The sequence below is a fragment of the Scyliorhinus torazame genome, chromosome 5 (genome assembly GCF_047496885.1).
Source record: "Scyliorhinus torazame isolate Kashiwa2021f chromosome 5, sScyTor2.1, whole genome shotgun sequence".
Taxonomy (NCBI): domain Eukaryota; kingdom Metazoa; phylum Chordata; class Chondrichthyes; order Carcharhiniformes; family Scyliorhinidae; genus Scyliorhinus; species Scyliorhinus torazame.
The window spans coordinates 259,599,000-259,615,080 of record NC_092711.1 but is presented as its reverse complement, the minus strand read 5'-3'; the positions used below and the strand labels follow the sequence as shown (position 1 = coordinate 259,615,080).

General features: G+C 43.7%; 1 protein-coding gene across 1 annotated transcript in view; it reads left to right on the top strand.

The window, feature by feature from the left end:
* The window catches only part of LOC140421080 (MORC family CW-type zinc finger protein 4), a 148,238-nt gene that overhangs the window by 100,521 nt on the left and 31,636 nt on the right, over positions 1-16,081 (top strand). The window contains exons 14-16 of the mRNA XM_072505438.1: positions 213-400; positions 1,090-1,978; positions 8,850-9,133. Of these exons, the coding sequence (XP_072361539.1) occupies positions 213-400; positions 1,090-1,978; positions 8,850-9,133 (1,361 nt within the window). The remainder of the gene's footprint in view (positions 1-212; positions 401-1,089; positions 1,979-8,849; positions 9,134-16,081) is intronic.

The window sequence follows — 16,081 nt, the reverse complement described above, 5'->3', positions numbered from 1 at the left end:
TTTATCCTTTAAAAGCCACATAGTTAAGTCTAGTGATTTGGCTGCATTTATGTTACCAATATTTAGATTTAGGTCTCTAGGACAGAAAACAATATCTAAAGCTAGTGTAGCTGCCCACAGCACACTTGGTCAGTTGTTAATTTGTCTATTTCCCACAGATTCTGACATTTTGGTTCGCTTTCTGTATTTGTTTTTTGATTACCTGGTAGCAGCAATCCCAGTTGGCATCTTCAACGGAGAGAAAAGGTCACTTTGATACAGGAGAAAGTGAGGAGGAGGAGAAAGAGGTGGTTGAAGAAGTGGGCTGCAGAACAAGATCGTGCTCCGCTAATCTCAGTGCAGCATTTTCAGACAATGCGAATGAAGAACGTGTTGTATCCTCCAGCCTTGGACAGAGCAGGTTGATGATTTAACATTGCATCTGTTTCTGGCATTATATGTTTATTGGTATATATTACAGGAGTCAATTCAAACATTTTGGTTTAAAAAAAAAGAAGGAATTAATTAAACTATACAAGTTGTTTAAAAAATATCTGTGGTTCCCTGATGGGATGGTTGGTGAAAGCAAGCTGTGCCACTCTGGGTGAATTCCCTGCCCTTGTTGCAGAAACCTCAAAAAAATTATGTCATTAATTGTTGCACCATTTTCCGGAGTGTCAGTAATCCTTCTACCAAAGGTGCTGCGGATAAGCAGAATAATCCTCATGGAAATTCACCCTTCAGTGTCACTGTTCACCAATGAGCAATTAATTGACTGCTTATTCAAGGTATGAGAGTGCACCTCTGCTACATGGAACTGTACGCCAACATGAATCAGCAGTTTTAAGAGAAAAGAAAAAATTATTATTGACATGCCAGTATGATAACCTGGTGAAAACCTAACAGGGATGGCAATATACGCTGGCCATTCCAGCAACGTTCACATTCCATGAAGGAATAAAAGAGAATTCTGCAGAAAAATTCTAAAACGACTTAAAAACTAAGTGAAAGATGACTGGTATATGAACTGTTGTAGAATAACATTTGTCATTAATTTCCTCCCCATAATAACAAACAGAATAACTTTTGTGATTAATTTCCTCCCCTTAGTAACAAACGAAAGCAGAGCCCAAGAAGTAAGAACCAGAATAAAAAACGTTTTAAAGAAAGCGCAGGAAGATTAGCGATTCCAGGTACTCCTGAGGCAACCCAATCATTGGAATATGAAATGGTGAATTCCACCAGACGAAGCAGCAGCAGCAGCAGTGATGATGACCTCATCATCATAGATGATGCAGGTATGCACGGGTCCAAAGACAGTATTACTCAGCAAAGGACCAAGCAAGAAAAAACAGAACCAATGGAGTTCTCTAGCCTCACGGAAAATAGTTATGGCAATGATATTGTTAAGGAGAATGGTTCAAATAATGGTAGGCCAGTTAATCATGTTTCTGCAGAAAAAGTACTTATTTCAGAAGGAACACAGACCAATAAACTTGCTGTTATAAAGAAAATTGAAATAACTTCCAGTGGCATGAATGAGTCCACGAACCCACCTTCTAATACGGGATCACAAGGAGATGTTTCAACACACAAAGTTCATGAGATTGATTTAAATGCAACAAAGAAGTATACTGCCGCCACTGTACACTTTCTGGAGAATCAACTGGATAATGCAAAGAAATTATTAGATGAAAGAACCACAGAAAGAGATTGCTTTAAAAAAGAAAATGAGGATCAGGCTATCACAATAGAACAAATAACAAAACAACTGCTAGAGTACCACGAAATCGAAAGACAGCAACAAGGCAAAACTACAGAGAGACCATGCATAATAGAAAATATGGATGTTATTGGGCCTGAAAGCTGGAACCTTGAGGAAATTAGGGCATATTCCACAAAAGTAATGCAAGAACGTGATGTCTTGGCCCAGCAGTTACAAGATGCAGTAAAGAGAATGGAAAACTGCTCGTCAGAAAGGAATCAATTGAAAGAACAGGCAAGTACCTGCTCAGTTTGAAGGCTGATAGAAGAGAAAAGGCTCAACAATAGGACAAAGGCTGAATATTTGTGATAAATTTCAACGGCTGCAATTGCATTCCACTGACAAACAGAAAGGAATAATATTTTTCTTGAAACAAATTTTAATATTGGTCCATAAAGTTTGGAGAACTTACAAATTAGGAGCAGGAGTAGGCCACTCGGCCCTTCGAGCCTGCTCGGCTATTCAGTAAAATCATGGCTGATCTAATCTTAACCTCCACATTCCTATTTATCTCCGATTACCTTTCAACTCGTTGCTTATCAAAAATTTTAGCTCTGCCTTAAAAATATTTAAAACTATGATTCCACTGCCTTTTGAGGAAGAGAGTTCCAAAGACTCAACACTCTGAGTGAGAAAAATTCTCCATATCTCTGTTCTAAATGGGCAACCCCTTATTTTTAACAGTGGCCTCAAGTACTAGATTCCACAAGAGGAAGCATTGACCCTATCAAGACACATCAGATTCTTGTATGTTTCAATCATGTCACCTCTTATTCTTCCAAACTCCAGTGGATACAAGCCTAGCGTGTCCAACCTTTCCTCATAAGACAACCCGCCCAATGCATGTATTACTATAAGAAACCTTCTCTGAACTGCTTCCAAAGCAATCATACCCTTCCTTAAATACGGAGATCAGTACTGTACACCAAACGCCAGATGTGATAACTACGCCAATGCCCTGAAATATAACCTTCCTACTTTTATATTAAATTCCCCTCATAATAAATGATAGCATTCTATTAGCTTTCCTAATTACTTACTGTAATTAGGTTTTTGTGAAAGCCACTATGAATATAATTTTAATGATAAAATATTATTCCTTTACAAATTAAAGTTGAAATATGTTGTACTAGTTAAATAACAAAGTTTTCTATAATTCATCAGGCTTCATTAACAATATGTATTTTTTTTCCAAACAGCTCATATCCTTGCTCCATATGGCTTCTCGTTTTTACCCCAAGTGTAATATTTTGTCGATAGTTAAGTTTAAGTTATTTTCCTAATATTGCTGTTAAGAGCGCCACTGATGTTAAGTGCAAAGGTATCCCCAAACCCAGAAGGGTAACTTGGAATACCGGTTGTTAGTGGTGTAGGTTATCAATTTGGTATCCTGTGAGAAAAGATATGCAAATCAGGGAGGAATAATCCAGTTGTTTTGTGAACAATTAATAAAGAATATTTATTAATTTAAAGGAAAAGCACATGACAAGAAGTCCTATAATACACACAACAGTACACTTAACTACACTGACGGCTATGCATACACTTAACTACACTGATGGCTATGCACACATATAGTATCAGATGAAGTTACCCCTTTGTTCCCAACTACCTACTTTTCCTGATCTCTGAGACACCCCTTGTTCCCAAACATCATCCAATATTATATAACTCTGAGCTAAATCCAGCAGATAATTATCACGCTCAGTTTATTTGTCCATGTTTGGGAAAACAATCTTCAGTTTCAGCGAAAGCGTAATTTCCTGAGTTTGAGTTCCGGATTTTAACTAACTGCCCTTTCAGCAATAAATTGTTTTCAGGGGAAACTGTTTTCTGTAGCTGGACATGGCTGTGATGGTAGCTGCCTCTACTGTGCCCCTTTCTCCAGTTATTCTGCTATGGATATATCATTCTTTCCCTTTGATGTTACCCATCCTGTAAACACTGCTTTTAGTATAGAAGTGCCAATTCCTTTATATCTCCACTTTGGAGTTACCTCTTCTATACCCTATTGTTTTCCCATTGAGTCACATAGGTAAATACTTTCTTTTCTCACTGGTATGACAATTTGCATATCAAAACACCCCTTCGGACAGCTGTCCTTATGAATTCCCCTTTTTATTTTGTTTTATCCCAGTTTCATTTCCTAATCTTAATTTTCCCTAATTCTTAACATTGCCAGTAAGAGATACATATGAAAGAGAGGAATGACAGTGAACACTTCATCATATCCATTTTTTTTTTCAGTTTGTTATGGGCGAGGCGTTTTCAGAACCCCAAAATGTATCACGGAGTTCAACCAACCTCTCCCTTTAATGTATTTGTTGCTTTTCCTAGCACACGGCTTGTTCCCTCGGTGTGGGATTACAATTATGGACACGTGGGTTTTAAACACACAACAATGTTTATTCCATGAACTCAAATTAACATCTTAAATAAACATTGGATCTCTTAACACCCCTTACTTCAAAGATAACTCCGAAAATATTGCAACAGTAAATAACTCCTCAAAATGTTCCTTCAAGCTGCCAAGAGACTTTAAAAAATATATATATTTTAATTCTCCTTTTTCACATTTTCTCCCACATTTACACCCATCAACAATAAACAATAGTTCGCAAGATATGTCAATCCCCATAATCACAACGATCCCATCCGCCCACCAACCCCCAAACCTCAGCACACATGTTTACATAAACAAATGAAAAAAAGGAATCAGGGATTACCCATAGTCACCCTTAATCCACGCAGCCCCCACCCCCCCAACTAATGTTCGATGTGATCCAGTTCTTGAAAGTGCATAATAAATAGTGCCCATGACTTGTAGAACCCCTCCGAGTTTCCCCTCAGTTCGAACTTAACCTTCTCAAGGGTCAAGTATTCCAACAGGTCCCCCCGCCACGCCAGGGCACTCGGTGGAGAGGCTGCTCTCCATCCCAGCAGGATCCGCCTTCGGGCGATCAACGAGGTGAAGGCTATGATATCTGCCTCCGCTCCCGTTTCCAACCCTGGCTGGTCCGACACCCCGAATATGGCCTCTTGGGGACCGGGGTCCAGTTTCACACGCACCACCTTGGAAATTACCCTAAACACCTCCTTCCAGTACTCCCCTAGCTTTGGACAGGACCAAAACATATGAACTTGATTCCCCCCCCCCCCCCCCCGCAACGCTCACACACATCCTCTACTCCTTCAAAAAATCGGCTCATCCTCGCCCTCGTGAGGTGCGCTCTATATACCACCTTCAGCTGTATCAGCCCCAACCTCGCACATGAGGTGGAGGCATTCACTCTCCGGAGCACCTCACACCAGACCCCCTCCTCTATAGCCTCTCCCAGCTCTTCCTCCCACTTTGCTTTGATCCCTTCCAGTGGTGCCTTATCCTCTTCCAGAATAGCTCCATACACCGCTGACACTGCCCCCTTCTCCAGTCCCCTTGTCGTCAACACTTCCTCCAGCAATGTGGCCTTATCTCCATGTTCATAAACTGCACCCCTTGCTCGTCTCAGTTGGCGCACCGCCTCACTGGTGGACAGTCGGTCGAAGCTCGCCTGTAGTTCCTTCCTCTTTTCCAGCTTCGCCAGGTCCCCATCCTCTGCATACCTCCTATCTACCTCCAACATCTCATCTATTACCCTCTGCCGCTTCAACCTCTCCTCTTTATCCACCCTGGCCTTAAACAAAATTACCTCACCTCTCACCACCGCCTTTAGAGCCTCCCAGACGACTGCCTTCGACACCTCACCCGTACAATTGAAACCTACATATTCCTTAATTACCTTTTCAATTTTCTCACAGAACACTTGGTTCCCCAAAAGCCCCACATCCAGTTTCCACCCCGGTCTCTGCGCTGCCCCCTTCTCCAGCACCATATCCACCCAATGTGGAGTGTGATCTGACACTGCAATTGCAGAGTATTCTGACCCCTTGACTCCAGCCAGCAAAGCCTTCCCTACCACAAAAAAGTCGATCCGCGAGTGTACCTTATGGACCGCTGAGAAAAACGAATACTCCCGTTCCCTTGGGTGCAGGAACCTCCAAGGGTCCACCCCTCTAAACTTCCACCCCTCGAAACGTCCAAAAGACTTAACACCTTTAAACAGAATCACATCAGGTTAAAGGCTTTACTATTATGAGTTTAAATCACCCTAATGACCCAGAGATGGTCTTTCATGGCAGAGATTCAGCTCACTGCAAACACAGACACTCCCAAGCTCTTTTCCTCCAAACTGCAGCTCTCTGGAAACACACAGACACACACAAGCTCTTTTTCAAACTGCAAAATGGCTGACCTGACCTCCGCTCCACCCACTCTCTGACATCACTGTTATCTTAAAGGTACATTGCTTAACAGCCATGTCTTAAAGGTACTCTCACATGACAAGTTCCAGTAAGGTCGTTTCTACAATAACGATGTTACCTTAAGATAAATCACAGATTTGTTTCTCGATAATCATTGTCAAACTTTCCAAGTTCAATCTAAGAGGACAAGACTCGGGTAGCAAAGAAAGCTAAATCTGGAAATTACATCAACTCCTCCCGAGGATCATCCTCTTTATTTTCCCATTCTGAAAATCAGACCATGATCAGAAAGGGATATATCTAAGGATTGGTCAAAATATTCCACTTGCCCTGCCAGAATTTTTTTTTAACCAAAGTAATATCCAGTAAGAATGTGGAAAATCTAAACATCCCATTTCAGACTTTGATCCATATATTTAGCAGATGGATCAAAAATATGGTGTGAATTCATTCCTAAAACTCAACATTAGGAAAGCAGGAACACACTTTGTTGCCGGTTCATGATTGGATAGATATCAGCCATCTTGATCTAAATGCTACTGAATCATATACCTGTGTAATTCTGAGAATCCAATGACAAAAGAAGTTCTAACTGGTCCACATCACAGCGACCTGTGCAGGACATATCCATGCAACAGGTAATCCAACCAAGAGTGAATAAAATATCCATGACTTTCAAGGGAACTTAATATTTTTGACTCTTGGGTAAGTTCATAAACCTGTACGAGCAGTGATCCAGAAGGTTATCCACCTTAGATGTCAAGATAAGCGGTCTGGTGGGATTCAATTTTGTATTTAGAAGGACCTTCTGATTTGGCAGATTTGCTTCTGTTTGTTATCTATTGGAAACTCTTAAAGTTAAAGAAAACTCTAAAAAAGCTAAAGAAAGTAGTTAACATGGGCAATAACAACTATTGTTTTACCTGAAACATATCCATCAAGCTGGCTAGATGCCCTGTGTTTAAAACACAGATACTTACATTCAATTATCCATAACAGCTTTAGAAAATTAACACATTTCCAACAAGTGGAGGAGTTCTGACGAAGAGTCATATTTGACTGTTGGCTCTGTTTCTCTCTCACGGATGCTGCCAGACCTGCTGAGTTTTTCCAGCATTTTCTGTTTTTTTCTAACCTCTGTTCTAACAGCATGAGATAATGACCTTTTTTTCAGACTTGAATCTCCATTTTTTTTTTCGTTGATGCTATTATCATTTCCATTGGGGCGGCACGGTGGGTCAGTGGTTAGCACTGCTGTCTACGGCGCCGAGGTTCGATCCCGGCCCCGGGTCACTGTGGAGTTGGCACATTCTCCCCTTGTCTGCATGGGATTCACCCCACTAACCAAAGATGTGCAGGTGGATTGTCCACACTAAATTTCCTCTTGGAAAAAAATAATTGGGTACTCTAAATTAAAAAAATATATATTATCATTTCCATTGTTGAGGACCGTACACCTGATGACACCTTGATAACTATCCTGTGAGGGCACAATCTCAGAAGTCACATTTCAGCAGTCGGGATTCTGGTGAGGTGGATGGTGGCTAATTAAGATTTTTTTCCATGAGTATCGACAGTTTTCCTACCATATTCTAAAAACACAGAAGTACCCAGTAATCTTGCTGTGCTAGAAAATTCCTGCTAAAGCCAGTTTACGGTCATTGAGTTTATGGCAGATGCTATCCAAACATACTGCAGTATCTTAATTTGGGTATCTCAAGTGATTTACATTTGTAATTTACAGACCAGATTACAATCCAGCATTTTTACCACAATCCATGCTTTCATAAGAATACCAAGGACATCTGAGACACACATTTGGCTAGAGTTGCTGATTATCTTCATAAACATGTAGAAAAATTGAGTTGACTATTTAGTTTTTTCATCCTCAAATGCAAGACCTATGTTCACTTTAAATCCACAGTAAGATTTAGCAAGAGATTGGAGTCATGGGGAACCAGTGAATGCTCAGGCGATTGGACACCAATGCAAAATATCCAACAGGATAAGATTCTCGGTGTGTGTTCATTCCAAAGCCATTAACACCTAAAAAGTATAAGTTTATAATTTTGCAACAAATAGAGGCATTTTGAAGATCTGTTCCTGATGTATAAATTGCCTCTTAATTAAAAAATACTCACTATTCTTAAACCACTTAGTCTGCTTTGGAGTTGATGAGAAGAATGAGAGGTGCCCTTATTGAGATCAAAAGGATTCTCAGGGGGCTTAACAGAGTAGATGTTGAGAGGTTATTTTCCCTTGTGGGGGAGTCTAGGACCTGAGGGAGTGATCTTAGAGAAAGGGGTCGCCCATTTGAGGAGGAATTTCTTCTCAGAGGGTAGCGAATCTGTGGAATTTTTAGCACAGAGAGCTATAAAGGCTGAGTCATTAGGTACGTTCAAGAATAAGATGGATAGATTTTTAATCAGTAAGGGAACCCACGATTATGGGGATAAGGCAGGAAAGTGGATTTGAGGATTATATCAGATCAATCATGATCTCATTGAATGGTAGAGCAGACTTGATGGGCCAAATAGCCTACTTCTGCCCCTACACCTAAGTTGAAGTATAGCTATTTTGTAAGAAGCTTAGGAAAGTCATATGGAACAGTTTCAAAAAATATTTTAAAAGGACAGTCTTTATTTTTGATTTTCATCTGCTTGCCTTCATTATATTATATTTCATTTGAAGAATGGAAAATGCCACATTTAAATTGAATAAATGTGCTTTTTTGAGTTATTGAAAGGACTGTAAATGTAAATTGACTCAAAGTGTAGGAAGTAAATGACTCATGTTTTTACAGCTTGGAAACATGGAGCACGAAAGAGACCAATTCAGATTGGAGTGTGAGAAAATGAAACAAGATTTGAAAGCTAACGCAAACAAAAGTGAAGATATTTATTGGACCAAAAAATCAGCTGCTGCATACAGATACTCTGAGCTGGAGCTAATGCGGACAGAAATTGAAAAATTAAAGGGACAGAAAGTAGAGCTGGAGGAGAAATTGGAAGAGGCCCTGAGGTGTGATGCAGTATATAAAGAAGCATGGGACCCTTCCACCAGCCAAGAAGTTGCACAGGCCAACAGGTAATGGAAACCCATGCATGGTGGTCAGAAACCTTAAAATGCATATCTCAACCTTATTGAACCCTTTGATAAATCTTATTAGCCTCTCTGAGTTGATTTTACTTGTAGATATTTTAGGAGCTTTTGTCATAAGTTCTTTTGAGTTTTTCTAAGGGTAGATGAAATACTGTGTTTTGTGCTAAGACTATAATCGAAATATGTAGTGTGAGACCGTAATGAAGAAGCTTATTGAAGTATCAAATTCCAACGCTTGTCCAGTTTAATATTGAATATACAATCTGGGATCACGTGAATTGCATATTTCAGGCAAGCTGCAGTTGGAAACACTTCTAAATCAGAACTCATTCGTTCTTGCCAAGAAAAAATATACTGCTGTATGCACAGAAGCACAAAGGCTTTCTGCTAGTGATCAGAAATATCTGCCTCATGGAATATCTTAAAGGCCTGCTACAATGCACTGAAATTCCATGTTTGCTGATACAAATGTCGAAGTCTTCCAGGGAGACCAGAGATGAGGGAACTGCAGGAGTAGCGGGAGGTCTGATAACACAGCTAGGATGAAGAAATGAAAGAGAGCATACACTCAGAAAAGCAGGAGTTCCAAAAGCATAAAAAGGATAAAGGAGCTGTGGAAAGAGAGAAAGAGCATTGCGAGAATGTGGGAGGTCGAAGAGTACAATGGGGATAAAACAATGCCTGAGAGAGAGAGCCCTTTGTGAACAGTGGAATATCAGAGAGCACAGTGGGAATTAAGGAGTGACAGAGAGAAGGAGCGTCAAAAATACCAGGAGGTTAGAGAGTACAGTGGGGCTAAAGCAGCAACATAGAGATGACACAGAGAGAACGAGAGATCACAGAACGAGAGAACACAGAGAGTGAGGGAGGGGACCAGGAGCGCCGATTGTGACACAGAGTGCACCCACCCATGCAGAGAGGGAGAGAGAGAGCACAGAGGCTGAGATCATGAGAGAGCACAAAGAGATGAAATCAACATTAAGAAATCGAGGCGTGGCACCACATGACTGCATGTGAATGATTGATTGATGAGTGTTAAGGTTTTCTTTCCTCGAAATTTGGGCATTGATTTAAACTAGAACTGGGAGAATGTGTGTACTGTATTAAATTTCTAGCTTGCCGAATTAAACTGCTAAAGCTGCTAATAAGTAAAACATTTAAGTTAACTTGCTATAAAATAAAGTGACATCAGTACAAAAGAAACAGCCGATTGACACGTAGATGGAGTCTATATTTAGTTACATTAACTAACTCCTAATCAACACCTCCTGGTACCTAGATGTAGCAACACTGGCGAGTTTCTGCTCCCCGGACCTAGAATACCTGACGCTAAATTGCCACCCCTTCTACCTCCCGCGGGAGTTCAGCTCCGTTATCCTGACAGCAGTTTACGTCCCACCCCATGCGAACGTGAAAATCGCACTGGACGAAATATTCACAAATGGCCTTGAAACGAAACATCCTGAGGCCTTGTTCATTGTAGCTGGGGACTTCAATCAGGCCAAGCTCAAGAGCGTACTACCAAGTTACCACCAACGCGTCACCTGTTCCACCAGAGGCCCAAACATCTTGGACCGCTGCTACACAAATATCAAACATGCCTACCGCTCTATCGCCCGCCCACACTTTGGCAAATCTGACCACAAGGCTGTGCTCCTGCTCCCGGCTTATAAGCAAAAACTGAAGCGGGAGAATTCGTCAAAGAAAGTCGTGCATTGTTGGTCTGAGGAATCAGATGATCTCCTACTGCTTAGAGTTAGTGGACTGGTCAGTGCTTAAAAACTCTGCGACCAGCCTGAACGAGTACGCCACTACAGTAACTGACTGCATTAGTAAGTGTGTAGAAGACTGTGTGCCAAATAAGCAAATCTGCGTGTTCCCAACCGGAAACCCTGGATGAACAGGGATATCCACTGCTTGCTGAAGTCTAGGTCTGAGGCGTTTAAGTCAGGCGACTTTGACCTCTACAAGAAAGCCAGATATGATCTAAAGAAATCCATCAAAGATGCCAAAAGACAGTACCGGACCAAGCTCGAGTCCCAGGCTAGCTACCCGCCGTCTATGGCAAGGCCTGCAAGACATAACAGGCTACAAGGTGAAGGCATGTAAAATCGTTGGCTCCAACGCACCCCTGCCTCATGAGCTCAACGCATTCTATGCCCGCTTTGAGCAAGAGGTCAGCGAGAGCGAGCCCTCCACCTTAGAAGCCGCGGATGAACTTGTATCTGAGATCACCACTGCAGACGTCAGAGCAGCCTTCTCGAAGGTCAACCCACGGAAAGCTACTGGCCTGGATGGGGTACCCGGACGAGCACTCAGGTCTTGCGTGGATCAGCTGGCGGGGATATTTGCAAACATCTTCAACCTCTCTTTACAACAATCTGAGGTCCCTATCTGCTTCAAGAAGTCGACCATCATCCCTGTACCAAAAAAAAGTCAAGCAGTGTGCCTTAATGACTATCGTCCAGTAGCTCTGACATCCATCATCATGAAGTACTTTGAAAGATTAGTCATGGCACGAATCCACTCCAGCCTCCCGGATTGCCTTGATCCACTACAGTTCGCCTACCGCTGCAACAGGTCCACAGCAGACGCCATCTCCATGGCTCTGCACTCTACCCTGGAACACCTAGATAACAAAGACACCTATGTCAGACTCCTATTTATCGACTACAGCTTAGCCTTCAACACCATCATTCCTACAAAACTCATCTCCAAACTCCGTGGCCTTGGCCTCGGCTCCTCCCTCTGCAACTGGATCCTGAACTTTCTAACCCACAGGCCACAATCAGTAAAGATAGGCAACAACACCTCCTCCACGATCATCCTCAACACTGGTGCCCCACAAGGCTGTGTCCTCAGCCCCCTACTATACTCCTTATACACCTATGACTGTGTGGCCAAATTCCCCTCCAACTCGATTTTCAAATTTGCTGATTACACCCCCGTAGTGGGTCGAATTTCAAACAATGACGAGACAGTAGAGGAATGAGATAGAGAATCTGGTGAACTGGTGCGACGACCATAATCTCTCCCTCAATGTCAACAAAACGAAGGAGATTGTCATCGACTTCAGGAAGCGTAGTGGAGAACATGCCCCTGTCTACATCAATGGAACGAAGTAGAAAGGGTCGAAAGCTTCAAGTTTTTATGTGTACAGACAACCAACAGCCTGTCCTGGTCGCCCCATGCCGACACTATAGTTAAGAAAGCCCACCAACGACTCTACTTTCTCAAAAGACTAAGGAAATTTGGCATGTCAGCTATGATCCTCACCAGCTTCTACAGATGCACCATAGAAAGCATTCTTTCTGGTTGTATCACAGCTTGGTATGGAGCCTGCTCTACCCAAGACCGCAGGAAACTACAAAACGTCCTGAATGTAGCCCAGTCCATCACGCAAACCAGCCTCCCATCCATTGACTCTATCTATAATTCCCGCTGCCTCAGAAAGGCAGTCAGCATAATTAAGGACCCCACGCACCCCGGACATACTCTCTTCCACCTTCCATCAGGAAAAAGATACCAAAGTTTGAGGTCACGTACCAACCGACTCCAGAACAGCTTCTTCCCTACTGCAATCAGACTTTTGAATGGACCTACCTCGTATTAAGTTGATCTTTTCTCTACACCTTGCTATAACTGTAACATTATATTCTGCAGTCTCTCCTTCCTTCCCTATGTATGGTATGCATTGTTTGTATAGCATGCAAGAAACAATACTTTTCACTGTATACTAATACATGTGACAGTAATAAATCAAATCAAAACATTTGAAGCCTGTTTTGGTTAAGTCAGTTAATATAAATAGACGAATGGTGCTGTGTCTCAGTCCCTGGAGTGCAGAGCATGTTCCATATGGGAACGTATCCTGGATAACGTGTAAAGTGTCATCAGATGGTGCAGCTCGAGCTCCGGGTTTCTGAACTCGAGCATAAGCAAGGAAAACTGCGGTGCAAACGTGAGATTGAGAGTTTTACATACAGCACATTTCTGGATGTGATTAAGAGTATGCAGTCAGAGGGAATGGGTGACTGTCGAGGAGGACAGGTAGTGCAGGAGATACTGGTGAAAGTGATGTTTCTTTGGGAAGTGCAGCCGGAACCAAGTCCGTGGCACCACAGCTAGCTCAGCTGACAGGAGAAAGATTGAGAAAACAACAGTGGTAGGAGATTCTGTTGTTAGGGGAACAGCCAGACATTTCTACAGCCAAAGACATGGGCGGAATTTAACGGAAAAATTTGGAAGTTCATCTGTGGCGGGTTATGCAGGGAGTTTCCCACCGGCTCTGCCAGCGAGTTCCCCACCGCCATCAAACGGCCCCTAGACACCTTTTGGGCCCTGGGGGTTTCGGTTTAGCCACACGTAGAATTTCTTTAGCACTGGAGAGCTGAACTCCGAGATCGGGTCGCCATTTTGAAAGGGTGCCCCGATCTCTAAGTGAGCTTGTGGGTCCCCCCCACACCCTCAACCCATGGGCAATGTCACCCCTCCCACACAATGTCACCCCTCACCCCCCCCCCCCCACACACACACACACACACACACACACACACACATGTGCATTACCCCACACCACCCCAAGTGAGGATACCCTGCTATGGGGTCCCTGGCACCCCCCCCCCCCCCCCCCCCCCCCCCCACACACACACTTCAGGCTCCCTCATTCTTCCTTACAGGACCACCCTCCCAAGACTCCCACCTGTCACCCCAACAACCCAGAGGCCCCTATTTACCTGTCCTGCACCCCCCCCCCCCAACCCTTCACACCCCCTCCACATTCCTTTCATGGGACTGGCCCTGCTCAGGCTCTGACCCTTGGCAGTGCCACCCCACCACCTGGGCACCCTTGCACTGCCACTCTGGAATCCTGAAGTACTCTTGTCAGCTTGGTAGTGCCACCCAGGCACTTTAATGGTGCCAGGGTGGCAGTGCCAAGGTGACAGCTGGGCTGTGCCAAGGTGCCCGTGTTCCAGGAGGAGGGCCAGGGAACCATCCCGTACCAACCCTGGCCACCTAGGGGGCTCCGATGGCCTGGGAGACATCCCGGGTGCGGTTCCGCCTGGTCCAAGTTTGTGAGGACCAGCAGTGAATGGAGCCCAGCTGCAGCCTCCCTGGGGAGGCGGGATTCTGATTCCGACACCTCGCGGGACTTGGGCATATCCAGCAAGGCGTAAAGGCTGCGGAAGACCTCTCCTGGGATCGACCAGCCATGTTATGATCTCAATTGAGCGTAACACGCCCGGTGGATCGCGCCCATGAATTGAGGATGGTATATCCCCTCCCTGATGCCAAGAGAAAGGATGTTATTAAGCAGCTGCAGAGCACTCTTGAGGCTGAGTGTGAACAGCCAGTGACTGATCAATATCAGTACCTACAACACAGTTAGAAAAAAGGATGCATTTCTGAGGGAGAATTTTGGAGGCGAGGAAAGAAACGAATGAGCAGGATCTCTGAAGGTAATAATCTCCAGTTTACAACAAAGAACAAAGAAATGTACAGCACAGGAACAGGCCCTTCGGCCCTCCAAGCCCGTGCCGACCATGCTGCCTGACTAAACTACAATCTTCTACACTTCCTGGATCCGTATCCCTCTATTCCCATCCTATTCATGTATTTGTCAAGATGCCCCTTAAATGTCACTATCGTCCCTGCTTCCACCACCTCCTCCGGTAGCGGGTTCCAGGCACCTACTACCCTCTGCGTAAAAAACTTGCCTCGTACATCTACTCTAAACCTTGCCCCTCTCACCTTAAATCTATGCCCCCTAGTAATTGACCCCTCTACCCCGGGGAAAAGCCTCTGACTATCCACTCTGTCTATGCCCCTCATAATTTTGTAGACCTCTTATCAGGTCGCCTCTCAACCTCCTTCGTTCCAGTGAGAACAAACCGAGTTTATTCAACCGCTCCTCATAGCTAATGCCCTCCATACCAGGCAACATTCTGATAAATCTCTTCTGCACCCTCTCTAAAGCCTCCACATCCTTCTGGTAGTGTGGCGACCAGAATTGAACACTATACTCCAAGTGTGGCCTAACTAAGGTTCTATACAGCTGCAACATGACTTGCCAATTCTTATACTCAATGCCCCGGCCAATGAAGGCAAGCATGCCGTATGCCTTCTTGACTACCTTCTCCACCTGTGTTGCCCCTTTCAGTGAACTGTGGACCTGTACTCCTAGATCTCTTTGACTTTCAATACTTTTGAGGGTTCTACCATTCACTGTATATTCCCTACCTGCATTAGACCTTCCAAAATGCATTACCTCACATTTGTCTGGATTAAACTCCATCTGCCATCTCTCCGCCGAAGTCTCCAAACAATCTAAATCCTGCTGTATCCTCTGACAGTCCTCATCGCTATCCGCAATTCCACCAACCTTTGTGTCGTCTGCAAACTTACTAATCAGACCAGTTACATTTTCCTCCAAATCATTTATATATACTACAAAGAGCAAAGGTCCCAGCACTGATCCCTGTGGAACACCACTGGTCACAGCCCTCCAATGAGAAAAGCATCCTTCCATTGCTACTCTCTGCCTTCTATGGCCTAGCCAGTTCTGTATCCACCTTGCCAGCTCACCCCTGATCCCGTGTGACTTCACCTTTTGTACTAGTCTACCATGAGGGATCTTGTCAAAGGCCTTACTGAAGTCCATATAGACAACATCCACTGCCCTACCTGCATCAATCATCTTAGTGACCTCCTCGAAAAACTCTATCAAGTTAGTGAGACACGACCTCCCCTTCACAAAACCGTGCTGCCTCTCACTAATACGTCCATTTGCTTCCAAATGGGAGTAGATCCTGTCTCGAAGAATTCTCTCCAGTAATTTCCCTACCACTGAAGTAAGGCTCACCGGCCTGTAGTTCCCTAGATTATCCTTGCTACCCTTCTTAAACAGAGGAACAACATTGGCTATTCTCCAGT